Source organism: Tachypleus tridentatus, chromosome 2 (assembly GCF_004210375.1).
Source record: "Tachypleus tridentatus isolate NWPU-2018 chromosome 2, ASM421037v1, whole genome shotgun sequence".
Taxonomy (NCBI): domain Eukaryota; kingdom Metazoa; phylum Arthropoda; class Merostomata; order Xiphosura; family Limulidae; genus Tachypleus; species Tachypleus tridentatus.
In genome coordinates this window covers 74,298,710-74,319,516 of record NC_134826.1, presented here as the reverse complement: position 1 = coordinate 74,319,516, position 20,807 = coordinate 74,298,710, and the positions used below count along the sequence as shown (strand labels likewise).

Genomic DNA, 20,807 nt, shown 5'->3' with positions numbered 1-20,807 from the left:
AAGGCGTAATGCATGAGATGATTAATAAATTGTTAAGTTATTCGAGGTCCGAGAACATACAAAAGACATTACTCACAAAGGTAATTTTCAGTAAGGTCCGACAACTGTACCCTCGTTGAAACAGTTTAATAAACTTTAAGCGACTCTATCTCCTTCGTCGTTGGAATAAATCAAAAGTTTTGTTAAAGAAGATTAAATACTAGACAACGAAAATCAACTTGTATAAGTTATAACCCACCCACCTAATACGTCTATACCTAGATTACCCTAACAGTGGCGTGTATAGTGTGCGTTTGCTACACTCCAGTATTTTTCCTGTGACGTGACGTCGCGAACCCTGTTTCTACGATCCCAGAAAACAAATATTATAAAATTTGTTGGTTTGTTTGTTAGACGCAAAGCTCCATAATGGACTATTTATGGTGTAGCCACTACGAGTGTCAAATCCCGATTTGAAAGTTATAAGCCTTCAAATTTAACGGTTGAGCCACTTGGGTGTTATAGACGGACGCACAACTTGAATGGAATGCCTTTCTGTTCGAGGTATGTCTTCTATGTTTTAATTACATATATGGCAGTAAAATTTCACAAATAATTTTATGAACTTTTAAATCAAACCGACAAATATTAAGTTTTTGTAAATCTCCTCTATTTCTTTGTTTTACTAAGTGCAAAACTCAGCACAATGTGATTAGGTAAAAACATAATACAGTGTGACAGGGTACACAACACAGTGTTAATAGGTACAAAACACAACACAGTGTGACAAGGTACACAACTAAGCACAGTGGGACTAAATGCAAATTCAGCACAGTGTGAATAGGTGCATAACACAACACGGTATGACTGGGTACAAAACACAACAAAATGTTACTAGGTGCACAGTGATTAGGTTTTCTTCCACTTTCTTCTCACCCGCTGTGAATGCAGAAATAAGTAAACAAGTTAGTCAGCTGAGAAAATTGTTTTGGAATTTCGCACAAAGCTACTCGAGTGCTATCTGTGCTAGCCGTCCCTAATTTAGCAGTGTAAGACTAGAGGGAAGGCAGCTAGTCATCACCATCCACCGCCAACTCTTGGGCTACTCTTTTACCAACGAATAGTGGGATTGACCGTCACATTATAACGCCCCCACGGCTGGGAGGGCGAGCATGTTTGGCGCGACGCGGGCGCGAACCCGCGACCCTCGGATTACGAGTCGCACGACTTACGCGCTTGGCCATGCCAGGCCTCAGTTGAGAAAAAACACCAGCGGTAAATATCAATACAGCGATATGTTTCACAATATCTCCCAGTGGAAGAAGGGAGATAATAAGCAGGGAATACATCGAAACACCAAAATACACCTGTATTCTCCATAGCATCCCACAGTGTAAGATATTGTTTTCCTGTTGGGCGTAAAATCAGTGGCGTCGTAGCCAGGCCTAAAATTGTGGGCGGATCAGAAATTACAATAGATTGAGTTGAGGTTTACAGCCAGCTGTAGACAAGTTAGAGGGAGCTAGAAAAGAACCAAAATTGTAAGTTTTTAGTATTCTGATGGACACTGATGTAATATACGAAGGTCTATCACAGAATTATCTACCATGGCAGTTGATTTAGAAGACCCAGAAAAAAAAATTATGCTAGAACCCTGATGGCCTCAGCATGTTTATATTTCACATACCTTAAGTTCTAATTCTAATTCCATGATAATTTGTAACTAAGTTCAGAGAAATGGTAAGAATTATATAAGGAGCCACATGGAAATGTAACTTGAAATTGATGTTATGATAAGGTAAAGGTAAAACACACTTCAAAATGTACGTGGTAAAAAAACGTAAACAGGTAAAGGTACAGCACCGAGATACTGACAGAGGTACTCAGTGTAATAAATTCTTACACGTGTGAGTAAGTGTATAAACGTTTCTTTTTTACAAATGAATTTTTACACGTGTTCATCAATACATGTAAATATTTCTCGTCGTTTTTCCTTTCTCAAATGTGGATTATTTTCAACTGAAACGACCCAACCTTCAACAAACATTCAAAACGGATATTGCTGAATAAATTTCAAACCAGTGCCAGGTACAGTGCTGGTCACGTTATTAAATGATTGGCAAAATTTATAACCCTGGGCTAACTGTGTTTTGCAATTTCATTTCGTCTTGTCGCTGGAAGCATGAACCAAGAAGGAAGGACATTAACTTTACATTTGAAAGAAACGTGGGTTGAACTTGATTTTATCGACATTGTTCGGGTGGTTTAATAAGGAACGTGTTTTACTAGCGTGTCGCGTTGTGTGAAAATAAATATAGAAAGTGGCATCGAATGTCTTTTACGCAAACAATGTCTGGTTTGTTGATATTTTCTTCACCAATGTGTTTTAGTGGAATTTCGCGCAAAGTTACACGTGGGTCATATGCGCTAGCTTTCAAATTCTTGGGCTATTCTTTTACGAACGAACAGTTGGATTGCCCGTAACATTATAACGCCACCACGGCTGAAAGGACAAACATGTTTGGTTTGACGGAGTTTTGAACCCGTGACCCTCAGATTGCGAATCAAACACCCTAGCCACCTGGCAAAGTTCACTAATTTACAATGGACAAAAACAACAACTATATCTTGATATTTTGAATTTAGAAAATACAATAATATCTCATAAAGCAATTATATAAATATATACACAGAGAGGCCAGTGGGTGGAGAGACAACCAGATGGATAGATTTGGGGACGGGCAACAAGCAGATGGATAAAATGGGTGGACGTAATGAGAGAGGTATTGGCAACGATATATATACATATCAGTATCAGAAACAAGGCGTCTTTAATGGAAGAAGTTTACCTTGCTGTAGGCATTTTACATTGATAGTCCTTCGTAAAGTGATGTGTTTCCAGGGTCTTTCTTTTTTCTTCCTAATGATAATGCAACTTAATGCTGTTCGTCAAGGTTTTCTGTCATTTCCGCTAGAGATCGCTCATTCATACAGGCAGCAAGCTAAGAAAAATGCCACGTTTATCTCTTAGAGTTTGTTTTTATTCTTTTCTTAGGCATTACTGGAAAGTTACAATCAAACTCAAATAAAAATAGACTATTGTTATAAATATTTATACTCATTTAAAAATGAAATCGTATTTTACCTTCAGTCACGTGCTACCAATGTGGTCCTTAAACATGTGCTTTTACCTGATTCGACCTCAGACTCGTGGCGCTCGAGCTGAATGGCCTGAATATGTTTGTTTGTTTGAAGTTACGCACAAAGTTACACAATGAGCTTTCTGTGCACTGCCCACCACGGGTATCGAAACCCAGTTTCTAGTGTTATAAGTCCGCAGACATGCCGCCAGCATTGAAGTACATCAAACCAAGTCGGTAATATCGGGTCAAACGGTAGAATAGGTTTAAGTTTTGGTTTACACTCGGTTTACACGTGAGAAAATAAACAAACAAAATAGCATATGTAAAACTGATAAGTTTAGTAACAGATACGTCAAATATAAAATTTGTAAATTAGATGGTACTTTTAACACACGCTTTAATCATTAATGAACTCAAATGTAGTTTTATCGTAGTTTTCCAATTAATTAAAATTGAACAACAGTTTCAGAACCTTTATTGTTTCACCTCATTCTTTCTTCTTCTTTTTCCATTAACAATTTTAGTGACTTCTATATATAGCGTACTCTAAAAATGAATATCTCTCCGGCCCTGTCTGGTCACGTGATTATGGCGCTAGACTCGTAATCTGAGGGTCGCGGGTTCGAATCCCCTTTACACCAAACATGCTCGCCCTTTCAGCCGTGGGAGCGTTATAATGTGACGGTCAGTCCCACTATTCATTGGTAAAAAGAGTAGCCCAAGATTTGGCTTTGGATGGTGATGACTAACCGCTTTTCCTCTAGTATTACACTGCTAAATTAGGAACGGTTAGTACAGATATCCCTTGTGTTGTTTTGCGCGAATTTAAAAACAAACAAACAATATGTCCTCTTCCTTACACGCTAAATCTCTTATGTGCCAGTAACGTTTCATTTGCAGAATGTAAGTATAAAATTAAAAAAAAAAAAAAGGTTAGCATGTCTTGATGGTTTGGACACTCGACTCGCAATCTGCGGGTCACGTGCTCGAATCATATCACCAAAAATACTTAGTGGGTACGTTGTATTGTAACGGGCAGTACCACTGTTCGTTGGAAAAGTAGTCCAAGAGTTGGCGGTGGATGATGTTGACTACCTCCCTTTCCCACTAGGTTACCACTTCAAAACCATCCCTCGAGTAGCTTTGCACGAAATTCAACAAATAAATAAACTGGATTTAAAAAAATAGCATATCGCTCTGAGAAACCTGTTATTCTACTCTGCTCTATATAAAAATTCAACAGACCATAACTTCTTTCTAATAAGATGAAGGTGCGAAAACTGACGTTAGCTCTGACACTATGTAGGTCATGGCACAAGTTCTGTAGTTACGTACACACAAACATACGTTCCTTATAACTAGATTTACACAAGAGACAAACGACTCAAAGAAGCTGACTGTTATTGCCATCTTAATTTTACTTCTAGTAAATTATAGTCACCGCTTGGTACTTAAAAGGAAAGGTGGAAAGTGGACCCTAGCGCTGTCCCTGAACCGCTTACTTTTGCATGCATGGAAACTTACAAATGTTACATACTAATTACTCATGGTGTACTACAATCCCCCATTTTACCACTGGGGACAACTGTGTAAACTTCGGTGGGGGGTATTTTATAGTAAGAATGCAGAATTTCTGAACCTCAAGAACGAATTTGTTTTTCTTTACTTTTGTCACGAGGGCTATCTGTGCCAGCCGTCCCTAATTTAGCAGTGTAATATTAGATGGAAGGAAGCTAGTCATCACCACCAACTCTTGCGCTAGTATTTTACAAACGAATAGTGGTATATTGATTTTTACATTACAACGCTCCCACGGATGAAAGGACGAGCATGTCTGATGGGATGGGGATTCGAACCCACAAATTGCGAGTCGAGCGCCCTAACCACCTAACCATTTTGCTTTATGAAATGGAAGTCTACGAATCTGATATACATGGAGCTAACTGCATCTTGTTGAAGAAAGGGAAGAAAGGCATGTTTGTCAGTTGAGTATTAACAACGTGTCTCGTGATTTTAGACTTGATCAGTCCTTTAGTGAAACAGTCCGGCACGTCGGGGCTGTTGATGTACTTTTAGAGTGCATGATGGTCAAATTCCACTATTAGGTCAGCCACAAGTACTTACTGTTCCAAAACTAGGGGCGGCTAGTTATGTACAGACAGTTCTCGTGTAGGTTGACGAGAATATTCAGAAGAACAAACATTTTTGGTCACTCCTTCATACATCTTTATCCTGTAGGGGAAAAAAGTTTATCTGTTAGCCACGCACCCAATATCAAATTGTGCAAACTTTCCATAATATTAAGCTAAAAGAAATAAATAAACAACCAATATTAAAATTTTAAGGTTCTGGGTTTAAGCTAAAATAAATACAACACTGCGATTCCTTCAACTTACCTACTAGTTTTTATAATGTCCCCTTGCAATCACTTCTTTTTATAGCGGAGTTGAACTCCGACATGTAGTAGTTATGCTCATTTCTGTATTGACAGTATTTCATATTTACGTTTTTTGTTTTGTTTTTATGTATCCTGCGTTATTAGCAACTCTGTAACTAGCACACAAGTAACTTGTTCATAAACAGTTTAGAAAAATGGGTTTAAAAAGCCAATTGGAGGGGTGGGAGGTGAATGCCATTGACGATTCTAGGGTTAAAGACGTCAATTTATTAAGGATGACGCTGAACTGTTAGTAGAGTTTTGTTTGAATTGTATTTATTTTCAGAAAATCTAGCGACTGTCCTAAGGAAGATAAGTTCCTCGAATTTAAATTTGATATCTATACGAATTAAACATTCTCTTGTTTTTACTTGTTCTCACTGATGATGGAAATTGTGTGTCGTTTGGTTCATAAACTTACCTAGCATAACCTTACATTTTTATTTTATTTTCATGTTGTATGACTGGCCTTCAATTCTTTCTTTAAACTTGACAACATACGCATATACATCAGTAAACATATACGTACACACCTGTTATTCATTGGTCGACCTTCGAGATCACGTACTCGCCAGGAATCTTAAATCCATGTAGAAGCGCGTCCAAGGAGGTCCGAGTTCTAAGCTCGGATAACTGAGTCACGTAATTCGACAAAATTATTGTGTGTAGGGTGGGGCAAACTTTCTACACCCTACGTGAAATACGCTATTACCTGTATACCGTGAACTGTAAGTTTGACAATGATTATATTGAAACGCGAGACGCTCTTGTAAAGAACGTTAAGAAATAATGAAGCATCGCCTCTTAAAAATGAAACTGTTTGCTATGTCAAAGTGATTATAAAATTACGTCGTTCAGATATGATCAGTAATCTTCCGCTTGGAGCAGTAAAAAAGTAGTTCCTACTTGCGCAACAATTTAGTTGTTATTAATATCTATACAAAGTATGAAATGGTAGGCCTACCTGCAGGGCTAAACCTGACAGGAAATACAAATAGCCCTGGTGTACTAACTTATCGACCTGTTTCTCGCTGCCTTCCCTAGCTGTTGTTGAGACGTACTGATGAGAACGTGGATTTCTTTCTGCAGTCTAGGATGTAGTTTTTCATTAGTGTGAAAGTGAGTTATATGTAACTTGTTTAACGATGCTGCGTGTTTATAATATTGCTTTTTTGATGTTCATTCATACAAACTCTGTGTTATTATTTAGCTTTCAGCAATTTCTTATTTTTATGACTTAATTTTCGTTTAATTTTAGGCACTAAAAATGTTGGATGTGCGTGAAGAAGAACCACAAATTTGACCATGACTGTTCACTGTAGTTCTGCTGGTCAAGAGCACATGAACGATGGGTTCCGTGTGCGATACCTTGGAAGTATCCATTTTCCGAGCAAAACAAAGAAAGTTAACATGAAGAGCTTACAGCAGCCTTTACTCGACCTGTACACTAAGGCTAGAAAGAGAGGTGAGGACCACCGTGGTGTCCACTTTTTAGCTTTGACACAGCATCTCCATCTCTCCGATTATGGCCTGGTGGTAGCCGAAAACGAGAAGAACATGAAAACGAGGTGCCAGGAAGCCGTGGTCATAAAAGTAATAACTCCAGTAGCTGGACTTATCCTTTGGACTGCAGTTCGTTTTCACACCAGAATACTGAAGAAAAAAAGGTCTGGAGCTGCCTTTGTTCCCTTGGCTTGTTCTGATACCGTGTTTGAAAAAGACTGTTACGTCCACCTTGCAGAGAAACGCCGGTTCCTGATTGGTTTAACCCATCCTCCGCTCTTTGCTTGCCTTTTTCGTCGTGTGGGGTTACCGCAGTTTGTGGAGTGCCACGCTTTTGTGTGTGCCAACATTGAAGACGCCATGATAATCTGTTCTTCGTTGGATAGCATTAAAAATACGTGTGAAAGAACCGGTTCGTTAAGTTTTCCTGTGGAAGATGGAAGCAGCAACCCGACTTTACATGCCACGGAAACATTTTCCAATAAACTAAACGTTGTCATTCCTGAGCTGTCATTGGTCAATCATTACAGTAGAAACAAAGATAAAATGGCGGACCACAAGATCATCACGCCACAGAGAAGGAATGATGAAACAAATATAACAGCTTTTAAAAAGTATTACGAAAACAAGGAAAGAGGGCGTCCTGGTTCCAATAATAGAAATATAAAATATGGCCATCAAGGTTTCAGCGAGAAAGGAGGAGCAGTAGTTTCCAGTGGTCCTCATCATGGAAGAAAGTATGAGGAAGAGTACAACAGAAGTTTGTCTTGTGAAAAATTAGAACATATCAGTGCACTTAAGGCTCAGAATAAGAGAAGCAAATCGTGTGGTGTATTAGTCGACGGTCATTTTTCATCAATAAATAGATCAAACGTACCCTTCTCCAACAATGTTTACAGAACCTCTTCCACTTTTATATCTGACCAGGAAAGAAGCTGCGATGACACGACTGTGGTTAAAAATGGAACTCCCTTTACCAGACAACAAATACTGAAGAGCCGATCGAAATCTAGCAGTAAAATCAACCAAATCAACGACAGTTCTTCATCTGAAAATACCAGAAACGTTAAAATCAACTGTCGTGACAGAAACATGACTAAAATGAAACGTTTTCATTCGTGTAATAGATTAGAGAATGGTTTTTCTTCGTCACCAAACTCTTCTGAGATACACTGCTTTAAACCTGCGACTCAAGTAAACTCAGGACCTTTTAAAATTAATTCGACTACTTCGGGATATGGTAATAATGGTATCTCTATTTATTACAACAAACATGGAATACCTGAACGTGCTATAAAGAAGGTGGGTGCTAAACGAGACGGTGAGGACATTTCTGTAAAACAAAAGCTAAGAAAACGGTTAACTTGGACGAAGATATTTTACCCGAAGAAGAACGAAAGTATATTTGGCAAACGATACAGCAGCACACTGTTTACGGAAGAAATCTTAAAAATAACTCACCAGAGAAACACGGCAATAAAGTATCTTATTTTCCTTCTTCCCAAGATTGTACAGTGGAAAATATTTCAATAAACACCGTAGAAAATAAAAAAAACGCGGTAACATCTATGCAAACGACAAATGTAGAAAATGAATTTGACTCTCAGTATTCAAGTGACACTACGGTAGAGGATTATAGTTTGGATTACCGACACAGAAGTTATGAAAACAACAAAAATAGCATTGATTCAAGACTAGAGAGATTCACCAGTAGTTATAGTAGCGATTACTACAGTCATTCCTCAGACGGGATGGAACGTCCCAAAGAAAGACCCTGTAAAATAAACACCACTCAAATACCAATTAACAAATTAACAGATAATTTTGATTCGCAAATTATGTTTCATGCAGAGGCTTCCATGCAAGAAAAACGCTTTGATGAGAGTCAAGTGAGGAAACCAAATAAGGAAGTGATGGAAATGTCTAAAACAATGAGTTTTAGCAGTGAAAGTGAATATTCTTATTCTGGTGTCGAGAGTAACAGCGATAACAATAAAGAACATATAAACGAAGTTTTGATAAATGGTAACCTAACCACAGGTCATGTGAACCCTAAGTGGGAACACAGGGAGAAAGATGGTAAACTACGCAATTGTCATTCAGAACAACATTTATATATAGAAGAGAGTACGGTTAAGGAACCTAAAACCAAATCACCAGGAAATAAAAACTGGCCCAATATGAGCAGTGGCGAGAATATAAAACTTACCATAAAGGTCCCTTACCAAAGGAATTCTTGGACTGAACGAAACGATTTGATGCCAAACGGGAAGACCTATTTCTTACCGCACGGGGTCCGTTCGTACAACAGATTTAACAAAGTAAAAAACTGGTCCACTCTAAGCGAGGCGTCCAATTCTACCAGCCAGAACACTGTAACCTGTGAGGGAGTTACAATGGTACCGATCAGTGAGACGTCCAGGCGCCACCACAAGTCCATACGCTTTTCACCTGATGTCAATCTTCAGGGAAGGCCCAGTTTTCTTAAGAACCTAAAAAGGTTTAGTGTAAACTCCTTCAATCGTGCCAAGAACAAACTAAACAGCTTCAAATCTAAAGTCAAAAATCACAAAAGCAAACAAGATTCGGACCTCTCAGAAGATTCTGCCTATGATACGTCAGAAGTATGTCACAACCCTCAAGGGAACAGAGTCACTGAAATCAGAAAAAAGAAGAATGATCATCGATCCTCGAGCTACCAGGATCTGAGTTCCAACTCTCCATCTACGAACTCCTTAAAACATCAGACATCAGCCTTAAGTGGTTCCGTCCCTCAGACGATCACATATAAGGACAGAAGAGTAAAGACACACCACAAAACACGTCATGGTGCTAAATGTGGGGGTGCATCCGATTCCGGCGTGGAAGAAAACAGTTCAGATTGTTCCGAGGATGTCGTCCATCACTCACCCACTTTGGATTCACAGTTAAATCAAGAAGTGGTTTCAGTTAATGGGGTGAGACAGGGAGAGTTTCGTCACTGGTCTTACACAAGCCTGAAAGATGAACTTGGTTACATGCCTTAACTAACTTTTAATCCTGTTAGACTCTTTGTAACCTTGGCGACAATTATTTGTGACAGAAACAGCCAATGTTAATTTCAAGACAGATTTTTCTCCCATGTTCAGTTGGTTTGTTGTTGATATTTTTTCATTGCATTTTTTAAACAACAGGACACCCTTTTTATTTTTGTATAACAATAGAAACTTTTGTTCTCGTAAATTAGGAGGAGAAATCCCACATTTAAAAATGGGACAGTTTGTCCTTGTCGTGAGATCCAGAAATAAAAATCTCGAAACATTTTACTGATGTCTTCCGTAAGTTGGACTTAAAGACAATTATTTGGACTATCCAACATCGGAAATCTCAGAACTATCCATTAAAGATAATTATTTTAAGTACCATAAATCTTTGAACTGTCCATTAAAGATAATTATTTTTAATACCATAAATCTCAGAACTATCCATTAAAGATAATTATTTTAAGTGCCATAATTCTCTGAACTGTCCATTAAAAATATATATTTTATATACCAGAAATCTCAGAACTATCCATTAAGACAAACAAAAGCATTTACAAAACTAACTCCTCCCAAAAGATGTGCTTCACAGGATTGTTATAACGTAGACACCGTATTTAGGTAGAGGTTAGGGGGGACTCAGCTCCAGAGTCCATTGATAATTGTATTCTATGTAAAATTATATGGGATGTAGGGAGCACAAAAATTATTAGGCCCTGGGCCCACAAACTTAAATCCGCCACTGAATTTACGCAAGTTTATGTTATCCTAAACAAATATAATAACATAGCATTTTAGTACTGTGTACTGATTATTTCGTATTGTCACAAGATACAATTTCATACTGGACTATAAATCAATGTTTCTTAGATTCTAAACTACTTAAAATAATGAAAAATTTCAGTAAAAGGCTCATAAAGATTTTTTTGGGGAGTGGATAATGTTTTTAGGCCTATAGTTGTTATAATCCTCGTATTGCTTTTATCGGCCATTATTTCACTTCAGGCGTTTGAAAATAACATATTAAGAGGTGTGAATTAACATATGCTAGTATAATATTAAAACAGTTTAGTAGAATTTAACAAAGCTGTATTGTTAGATATTTCACTGTATGTTACGTTGTTGTAAGATTTATATTTATGACTTGAATATTATATAGTTTTAAAATTTAGAAATGACATCTACCTATTAGCAAATTAATTAAAAACCAGCGGACAAATACTTTTAACCAAGGTTTCGTGTCGTAAGTAGTATCACTGTGATATTAAAATGCGTTTTCAAACATACTATGTTCCTTATTTGTGTGTTCTTACGGCATAACTACACAATAGTTATCTTTGACCACGAGCGAGGATCGAGTCCCGAATTTCTTAGCTTGAGCCATGTTTTCCGTTAAACTTCCGTGGGACATACTATCAACTGAAATCTTTTCTTTCTGGTTGTGACACGTGGTTTTTGTCACACAATTGCTTTGGTTTTGGTGAAAAGAAAAACTAATAACAGCGCTTTGAGAAGATAGACCTTTCTTACAAGATTGTGGAGTGTCTAATTTCTCGATTCTGTGTTGTTGTTGGTAACCATTAACATAACATACTCGTACGTTTCTCAAATTACCTGAATAGATAACTACAGAAATTTATTAAGTTCGAGTGTGTTAATTTCAAATGTTCCAAAACTTTTTATCTCTTTTTTTTTTTTCGCTAACTGGTTTTACATTATTTGAGTCAACTCAAAACTGAACAAGAAAAAATCTGCTGAGTCCACCAAGAGGAATCAAAACCTCTGATTTTATCGTTGTAAATCCGGAGACTTTCCGCTGTGCTCGCGGGAAACAATTTAATGTAATCTATTTTGCCTTTCATATTAAGTTTGTGTGCACTTCACAAAATAGATTTCTAGACATCTGTAGAGCTACAAAAAAAAATCTACGTTTTGGTAATCCGATGTCTCTGTACTTATCTGTGTTACATACATTTTATTGGACCACACAATGAAACCAACGCAAAAATTTCACACTTTTATATAAGCGAGGGACTGAGATTATAGTTTTCCTTTTTCAAAAATACTCTCGTTAAAAGCCATTGTTCTTTATCAGATAATTGTCACGATAACGTTTGACTGTAAGGTCCCTGCCATTGTTTAGTAATTGGAAAGGGTATGTACAATATGAATAACCTTATTAAGCCCTATACTAGTTGAACTACGACAAGTAATTACCTTTGTAATATCGATGTACGTTCCATCTCAGGGGCTCTTAAGATTTGGGAAGTATCCTTGACACATTGAAAACAATAATGAATTAATCATTTATGTACACTAGAAACTGGGTGCCTACTCGAAGTGTTATTACTCAGTGGCAGTATAAATAGCTGTTTCAAAATCCAGTTCCAGTTGTTGTTAAACGATTTAATAATGACACTGCAGTTAACCTGAAATAGTGGGAAACAAATCCGAAAAAAAAAATGTTTCATTCGTTTTCTGTTTGTTTCACGGTTGCTGATTATTTGTGTCAAATAAAACTGCGTTAACATTTTTAATAACCAAAGAAATCCGAACTAAAAACAAGTTAAGTACTGTAGTTATTTCAACAGAAGCTATATGAATAATATTAAAATTCAAAGATATTCACATATTTTTCGTATACACGTGAACTGGGACGCTAGTATTGTTCTAATTTTAAGGATTTAGTATTTCTTTCTTTATTGAACGTTTATATTTAACCTACCTGTATTGTTTTAACTGTGGGACGTATTAATACATGCGCGTAAGTCACCTCTTTTGTTTTAAGTATAAAACGTTATTATTGTTTTACGCTTAAGACGCCTATATGTTTTAATTTTAGAATTGCTATAATTTGCTTCTCATAACTATTCATAACATCAGCAGTTTCTTTTGCATTCAGTTACGCGGGTTGCAACCCCTTTTAATCCGGCACTGGATATGTGGTCTTTAATGACACTCTTTTAGTAGAAAAGACGACTTAACCTTATTCCAAGTTAAACTTGGAAATGCAATTACTTAGCCAGTTTTAATAATTTTCAAGTGAAACCCCATTTGCTAAGGGAACAAAGATAGAGATAATCTGTGAAAGTGATAGGTTTTTGTTTTCCTTATTTGCTACTGAGTAAAATTATGTATTACTATGGGTAATAGATTATTAGTTGTTATATTCTTCTTTGAAAACTAAATGTTGTGGGAAGTTGATTACTCTGTATGGACTATGGATGTGAAAAGGTTTTCTCAACTCAAAGTAACGGACAAATTAAAAGACGAGACTGCATTGTGATATTAGACACATAAAAGTGTATCAAAGTCGTGAATTTCACGTGTGATACGAACACAGAGAAAACAACGAACAGCTCTTAAGGTGGACAGATTTGATAAAAGTTTTGTCTACGTATCGTTTACAACAGAAATATGAGAAGCTGACAGAGTAGTTGTTCAGTCGTCGGCATATGCCATGACAAACTTGTGGTCTCACACCAGCACCATCTATTTGTCTTCTACGAACGGTACGTGGACAATATTTTTACCTAATTCTGTTGTAAATATAATTTTTATCACTTCCTTGACCGTCTATATTCCAGCCCCCTGCCACATCATTTTACTTGTAAACTCGAGAAAAAAACATTCACCGCCATCTTGATTTTCTTATCGTTTGGAACCCAACAGTGGGATTGACCATAATATTATAACGCCCCCACGGCTGAAAGGGCGAGCCTGTTTGGTGTGATGGGGATTCGAATCTGCGACCCTCGGATTAGAGTGCCTTATCCAGCTTGCCATGCCGGGCCTATATAAATATGTTTATACTTTAACAGCTCAACTTTGAATCACATTGACGTCGACTTGTCATGTATGAAATTTCTATGTACTGATTCCTTTATGTTCACGAATTGCAGGCACTACAAAGAAACAAGTTATTTGAAAGTTACAATCTTTGAACACGAGAGGGATAGTTCTTCATAACTGGTATATATATATATATATTATCGTATATACGCTCGTAATGAGAAACCAAATAACTCATTTTTCTTATAAAATATATTTGATATCTCCAAGGCTCATTTTTTCGTAAAAGACGTTTTCGTAAATTTATACAATTTTTTTAAATAGAAGTAATAATTAAGGAAACCATTCTCAGTAAAGAAGCTAACCCTGAATGAAACAATACACGGAGATCATTCCAACAAGATATTTTTTTTTACACATAAACTCTATCCTGTATTTGTATTGTGTATTTTTTCTATTAATATAATTGTTTCATGTATATTTGTTAACATTTATGATTGAATCATTGTTCATATTTTCAATTTCAAGTATACGCTAAATTTGCTTATTCCGAGAGGTCCATACGAAATATGCTTATTATCTGCGTGCGTGTTTTTTTTTACAGCAAAACCACATCAGTCTATCTGATGTGTCCACAGAGGAGAAACTAACCCCCTCATTTTGGCCCGGTAGTTAGGGCGCTTGACCCGTAATCTAAGAGTCGCGGTTTCGAATCTCCGTCACACCAAACATGCTCGCCCTTTCAGCCTTGGGGGCGTTATAATGTACGTTCAATCCCACTATTCGTAGCTCAAGAACTGGTAGTGATGACTAGTTGCTCTCCTTTTTGTCTTTCACTGTTACATTAGGAATGACTAGCGCAGATAGCTCTGTTGTAGCGTCCCCTGTTGGTACAGTAGTAAGTCTACGGATTTACAGCGTTAAAATCAGGGTTTCGATTCCCCGATAACCTGATGTGGCTTTGCTCTAAGAACACACACACATACCCCTCTTGTGGCTTTGCGCGAAATTCAAACCAAACCATTCAACCTGGATGGATCCCTGGAAGATCTTAATTCGTTTCATAGCAACAGTAGCAACAGGCGTGTGCTTCTGTTCTGCTACATCCGGAACCTCCATGAATGTGACCTTTTCAAGGATGAATTTCGTTAAAGGATTTGTGCAAATCACGGATAAAAGGTGACCCGACAAAGAAATCGAATTATCGATTACAGTATTGAAAAAACCAAAAACAAAGTGACTGTTACAGAACAAACCAATATTTTATTTTAAATGTATGGAGATATTTCTAATGTTTCTAATTTCTAGTGATAATTGACTGAATGTTGATTTGGATTAAACGTTTTCCAGCCTTTATCATTTCTTATCTAACGCGTAATTTGATTCGTTTCAATTATAACACGAATGTCAATTGTGAAAACCACAATGGAATCGAACCCCATATTTTAGTGTTTATAATCTCATGGGCTTACCGATGATCCACCATGAGAGGGGAGCCGTATAAACCACCATTCTCTTGGGCTACATAACTTTCTGTTATTTCCACAGTGTTCTTAACATACATCTTTGTCTATGATGATAAATTATTTAATGTCCGTCATAGAACTCAAAGTTTTAATGATACTTTTCATGTTCGTTCCTTTTCTTTATTTTTTTGTAAGAGTACAAAGACATATACTAACTGCATCTCTACTACAAGGTTCTTTATATATATCTAAATATTGGAGGTGACTGCTTCCCACAGCTGGCTCCAGACAGCAAAAGGTAGTAGGAGTTAAAACATTGCACTCAACACCTAATTTGGTTTTCACTGACAGCTAACCAGTTGTACGTCTGTGTTTGGATAACACCTGATAAATGGAATATTCCCAACGTTTTTAGTAGCCATGTTGTTAGTTATGAAGCACAAAGCTATACTAAGGGTTGTCTGTCCTCTGGCCAGTACGGGTATCGAAACCTGGTTTGTAGAGGTACAAGTCGGCAGACATATCAATGTGTCACTAGGGAGCTACAATCACAAACGTTTCCCATTATGACTTCTTTGGACACTTTTTTTCGTGTTTTTTTTTATATTTTTGTATGTCTCTCTGTGACAGTTTTGACTTTGATTTGTATTAATTTTATTATTGTTATTTAATGCATATTTAATTTAAAGTATAGTACTGGAACTATTGGTTTATAAGAACGCCCAAGTGGAGCTTCGTGGGTACACTGAACTTCCGAAGGTGAGATAAACCTGATTTAAGCTTTATTTATATTTCACCATGGCTACTTAGAAGTATAACTCATACCATCATGACATGATTTATTCATTTTCATGCCGGGCTTGTGGGTGGGTGAGGTAAGCAAAACACTTATAATGGCAAAATTAAGTAATTTTTAATATCAATTTTGTTTTTAGTAGAATCGATTATTTATCTCGTATATGGCAAAATTAAGTAATTTTTAATATTAATTTTGTTTTTAGTAGAGTCGATTATTTATCTCGTATTCGCTTGACAATCCAATGAAACATACCATGTGGGCGTTATAATTTAATGAATAATCCCACTATTAGTTAGCGAAGGAGTGGCCTAATAGTTGACGGTAGGTGGTGATGCCTTTCCTCTAGTATTTCACTGTTGAATTAGGGACGGTCACGCAGATAGCCCTCTTGAAGCTTTATGCAAAATTCAGAACAAATCGCTTAACACAATTTGTTACCTCTTGCAATGGGCAAAGCGCGACCTAATAGTTAATGATCCGGACCGTTAGAGCCGATACTTCAAGTTTAGTAATCTATTATCACAAAAAGAACACTGTATTTTCTTGCTATGTGTGTATTATTGGGTTTAACAGTAAAAGACCCATAATCTGATCTGACAATATCAGTTCAGGAGTTGGTGGTGGGTGGTGTTGACTTGTTGCCTTCTCTCTAAACTTCAAATTTATGGATAGCTAATACTGACAGCCCTCGTGTAGCATTATGCAACCTAAAACATTCAAATTCTTTTTACAGAGCCGTTGTAAAATGTGGTTCTAAACACGAGCCCGGATACCGGGCGAAATACTTTGTCAGCACTTAATATAGTATAGTTGACAGATTATAACATTCCTTTTTTTTCACCTTTTCATAAGTTCTCACAATAGATGCAATATGATAGTTACATTATACATAAAACAAACTTCTACTGAACCTAACGTTATAATTTACTTGTTTGCTAGAGAGAGCTCCTACAAATGAAACTTAATAATATCTGAGAAGCTTTCTATTTCGCGCATAGCTACTCGAGGGCTATCTGCACTAACCATTCCTAATTTAGCAGTGTAAGATTAGAGGGAAGGCAGCTAGTCATCACCAACCATTGAACTACTCTATAACCAACAAATAATGGGACTGACCATCACCTTATAACGCCCCCACAGCCGAAAGGACGAGCACGTTTGATGCGACGGGGATTCGAACCCGAGACCCTCGGATTACGAGTCCAGTGCCTTAACCACGTGGCCATATCGGGCCAAAAGGAAGATAACACAACAACACTTGGTGGTTTCTGACACTGTGCAACCTCGAAATGAGTGTATAACTTGTAAGTATCGCTTTTAATATCACAATCTAGTATAATTTAACATTATTACGCTTAGTTATCTTACATAGTAATGTTTAAAATGAGAAGAAATGTATTCCCCCCCTCCTCCTCCTCCCCCCACACCTAACTGCAAATACGTTACGTCGAGTTCAGTGGAAGTTTTTTTGTTACTTAAGTCTTCCTGCAACAAACACGAAGTATTGTAATGTTAGTCCACCCATATCTACCTTGTTGGTGCTGCCATCTTTACTTCCAAATTTTTTTTTACACTTGAACCAATAGTTTTTTTCGTTTTTATAGTCTTGAGAGTAACTGGGCTCTAGGCCTGTTCTTCTCGTAGCTTTTCTTAGAACCATTTATCAACATTTCCTGGCTTTTTTGCTTATATCTTTGCTTCAGTTTTTCTTCCATCTAGCCAGGGTGGCAGCTTTTGCTTTGGTTGTGTTAACGGCTAAGGCTTGTTTCGCATATCTTTATTCTTGCATTAACGCTTTCCTTGCTGGGACAAAGACTTTTCAAGGTTATCAACATTTTACCCTTTTCTATCGTTTTTTTTTTTTTTTTCAATGTTATAAGTAGGTGGTCCTCGGTGGCAGTATGCCTGCGGGCTTAAAACGCAAAAAACCAGGTTTTGATACTCGTGGTGGGCGCAGCACAGATAGTCCACTGAGTATCTTTGAGCTGATTAGAAACAAATAAACTTAACTAGGCGTAGCGAAATTGTAAGACGAAATGTTATTTACACAGAAAACTTTTAAAGTCACTTCGAAAGGACTTCCCCCGCTAGTACAGCGTTAAGTCTACGGATTTACAACGCTAAAATCAGAGGGTCGATTCTCCTCGGTAGGCTCAGCAAATAGCCCGAAGTGTCTTTGTTATAAAAAAACACACACACCCTCGAAAAGACTTAGGGAAAAAAACTTATAAAAGTTTTATGTTCTCAAAAAAACTATATTGTTTAAAACAGTATTAAATTTTGTTTTAACGGAATGCTACATAAAATAGAATCTGAGCTCTGTCTACCATGAGACTGAATTCTGTAGAGTTTTAAATCAGTAAATTTAGAAAATGAAACTCTGACCCATATGTCTGAAATTATAAAGTGGGTTAAAATCAAGATTTCTAGTATAATAATTTTAACCGTAAAGAGTGTGTTTTTCTTATAGCAAAGCCACATCGGGCTATCTGCTCAGCCCACCGAGGGGAATCGAACCCCTGATTTTAGCGTTGTAAATCCGGAGACACACAGCTGTACTGGCGGGGGGCCACCTTAAAGAGAGCGCTCCTTTAACTGATTATGCTACTTATAATTAGTTATTAGGTTTTAAAACGAGTGTTTTACAAACATCGATAAGAAAACTGTTATATATTAGAGTATATGCAGAATAAAGGTCTTTAAGTTCTAGCCAAACTGACAGACATAACAAAGAAAACACTATTGTTTTCATGGTTTCGGGTTTGTTTGTCTTAACAATATTAACTCCCATAGCTACCAACCAATGCAAATTAGTGAATAATAGTTATGAATTTCCGAAACGTTTAGAGGATAGCAAGCAAAGATAACTACCTAATAAATAATCACAGCTAAATACTGCAAGTGTAAAACATCCCTAATTTCCTAATTTGAGTGACAACAGAAATTACACAGCAGTAAATGAACCCAATAATATCATCGTGGACTGCACCATATTCCTTACAAACCCTTCATCAGAACTTGGACAAGAAAGTGCTAATTCAAAAGTTGTAGAAAACAAACCTCAAACGTTTACCCGTAATAAACCGTAGATAGTAAACTAATAAGAAATTTAATGTGTTTAAAAAGATATCCGGATATTAATATATCATCCACTTCCGAGGTATATCTGGAACTTTAGTAAAACTTTCACATTCGTTACTAAAACACTTTACATACAATTCTTTTTTTTTTTTCAGTGTTTCGTATTCCTTCATAAATTTGAATTTGTAAATTAAAATGTCGTATGTTAGGATGATGAATTTAAAACGCTAGCAGGTGATAACACATTTGCAACAAGCACAGCTTACACTAAAATGTATGCATAATTCATAAAATAACCAGTAGCGCAATTAAGCTCTCTACTCAGGGGAAGTGGGCAGATGATTTCAAGGTATTAGTAAATTAAAAAGCTGAAATTGAACTAAATAAATAAAATAATAAACTGAGTTTATTGTATATAATAGTTTAAATATATGTCTAGATTTTTTAGGGGAAGGGGCTCCCTTAGCAACGCCTCTGACAAAAACCTGAACATTAAGTTTTTTGAGCTGCACTGTCTTCGCTAAAGCAGTGACATAAAATGCTATATAACTTTTTATTGTTATACATAAGAAACTGTTTGGTATATATTTTGTTTTAAGAATATTTTTTTCTTTGTTTGTTTCACTCTTACGTTTCAAGAGTTCCAGGCCCTCTAGCGGTCTTCGATCATTCTATGACCCTACATAAAATTAAATAATTAATATATATAATTAGGGCCTAACTTTATTATCAAACCTAATAAAGAATAAAATCAATCTAGCACTGTAGTTAATGAAAGTGTATGTACCCTAAACGGAAAGATGAGGTATTTGCCCCTTCTACCATGTGCGTATAAGACTGATTTATGATATAAATATTATATAATTATTTTGTAAACAAGCAAAGCTATACTATAACAAATGCATTTTCAAAATTAAAAGCTTATTAAAATATATGAACGGTTTATTTTTCTAAAATATATACTTTAGCGTCTTTTCAAGAGTAGTCGTAAATTGTACAAATGACCACAGAAAAGCTTGTTAAAACGTATTAACAGCTAAACAAACACAAATACTTTGAATCTTATATTACACAATATACACAAGCTCATAAAACATTGATTGTATGTTAAATAAAATACAATATGTTCTTAGTTAGGAAAATAAAAGAAAATATTTTTATTTTTCTAGGTGTAAATATTCCACGTGCATTCTTAACAGTTCATCACTTCAGTTTTAAGTCCTAATACTCCATGAACAGGGTTGGAAAAAATGAGCCCATAAAATACATCCTTGTATGTTTTAAGTATATTATGACAAATGTGCAGTATTTTAGTTATAGAATTCTTTGTATGAAATGTGAAATCCTATTTTAATGCTGAGTTTTGGATATTACACACAGAGAAATATGTTCAGGTGATCTCTCAGGTGTCGAAATGTAAATATGTTGATATAGTGAAGTGTTACTGTTATTTACCATCCAGTGATTTTTCAACTGGGGTTCTGGAGCATATTTACCACAACCATGAAAAGGTTAATAAATACTGCACTAATCCAGTGAGTACTACCAGATGAGTTGACTTCTTACAGATATCAAGAAATAAAAAAT

At 36.4% G+C, this 20,807-nt stretch overlaps 1 protein-coding gene across 3 annotated transcripts; it reads left to right on the top strand.

The window, feature by feature from the left end:
- Positions 1-390: 390 nt before the first annotated feature.
- LOC143244243 (uncharacterized) lies at positions 391-11,368 on the top strand. Of its 3 annotated transcripts, none has more exons than XM_076488554.1 (2): positions 391-543; positions 6,818-8,621. In XM_076488554.1, exon 2 carries the CDS (start codon positions 6,865-6,867, stop codon positions 8,593-8,595), a length of 1,731 nt encoding a protein of 576 aa, XP_076344669.1. In that variant the 5' UTR covers positions 391-543; positions 6,818-6,864; the 3' UTR covers positions 8,596-8,621. The 3 variants fall into 3 exon arrangements, with proteins under 3 accessions (XP_076344669.1, XP_076344670.1, XP_076344668.1); XM_076488555.1 differs by lacking the exon at positions 391-543 and adding an exon at positions 6,295-6,678 and having other exon boundaries at positions 6,818-11,368; XM_076488553.1 differs by lacking the exon at positions 391-543 and adding an exon at positions 6,374-6,678.
- The last annotated feature ends 9,439 nt before the right edge of the window (positions 11,369-20,807 follow it).

Bases quoted from the DNA above. Each gene is read 5' to 3' on its own strand.
- LOC143244243 (XM_076488554.1), top strand. From the start codon at position 6,865: ATGACTGTTCACTGTAGTTCTGCTGGTCAAGAGCACATGAACGATGGG.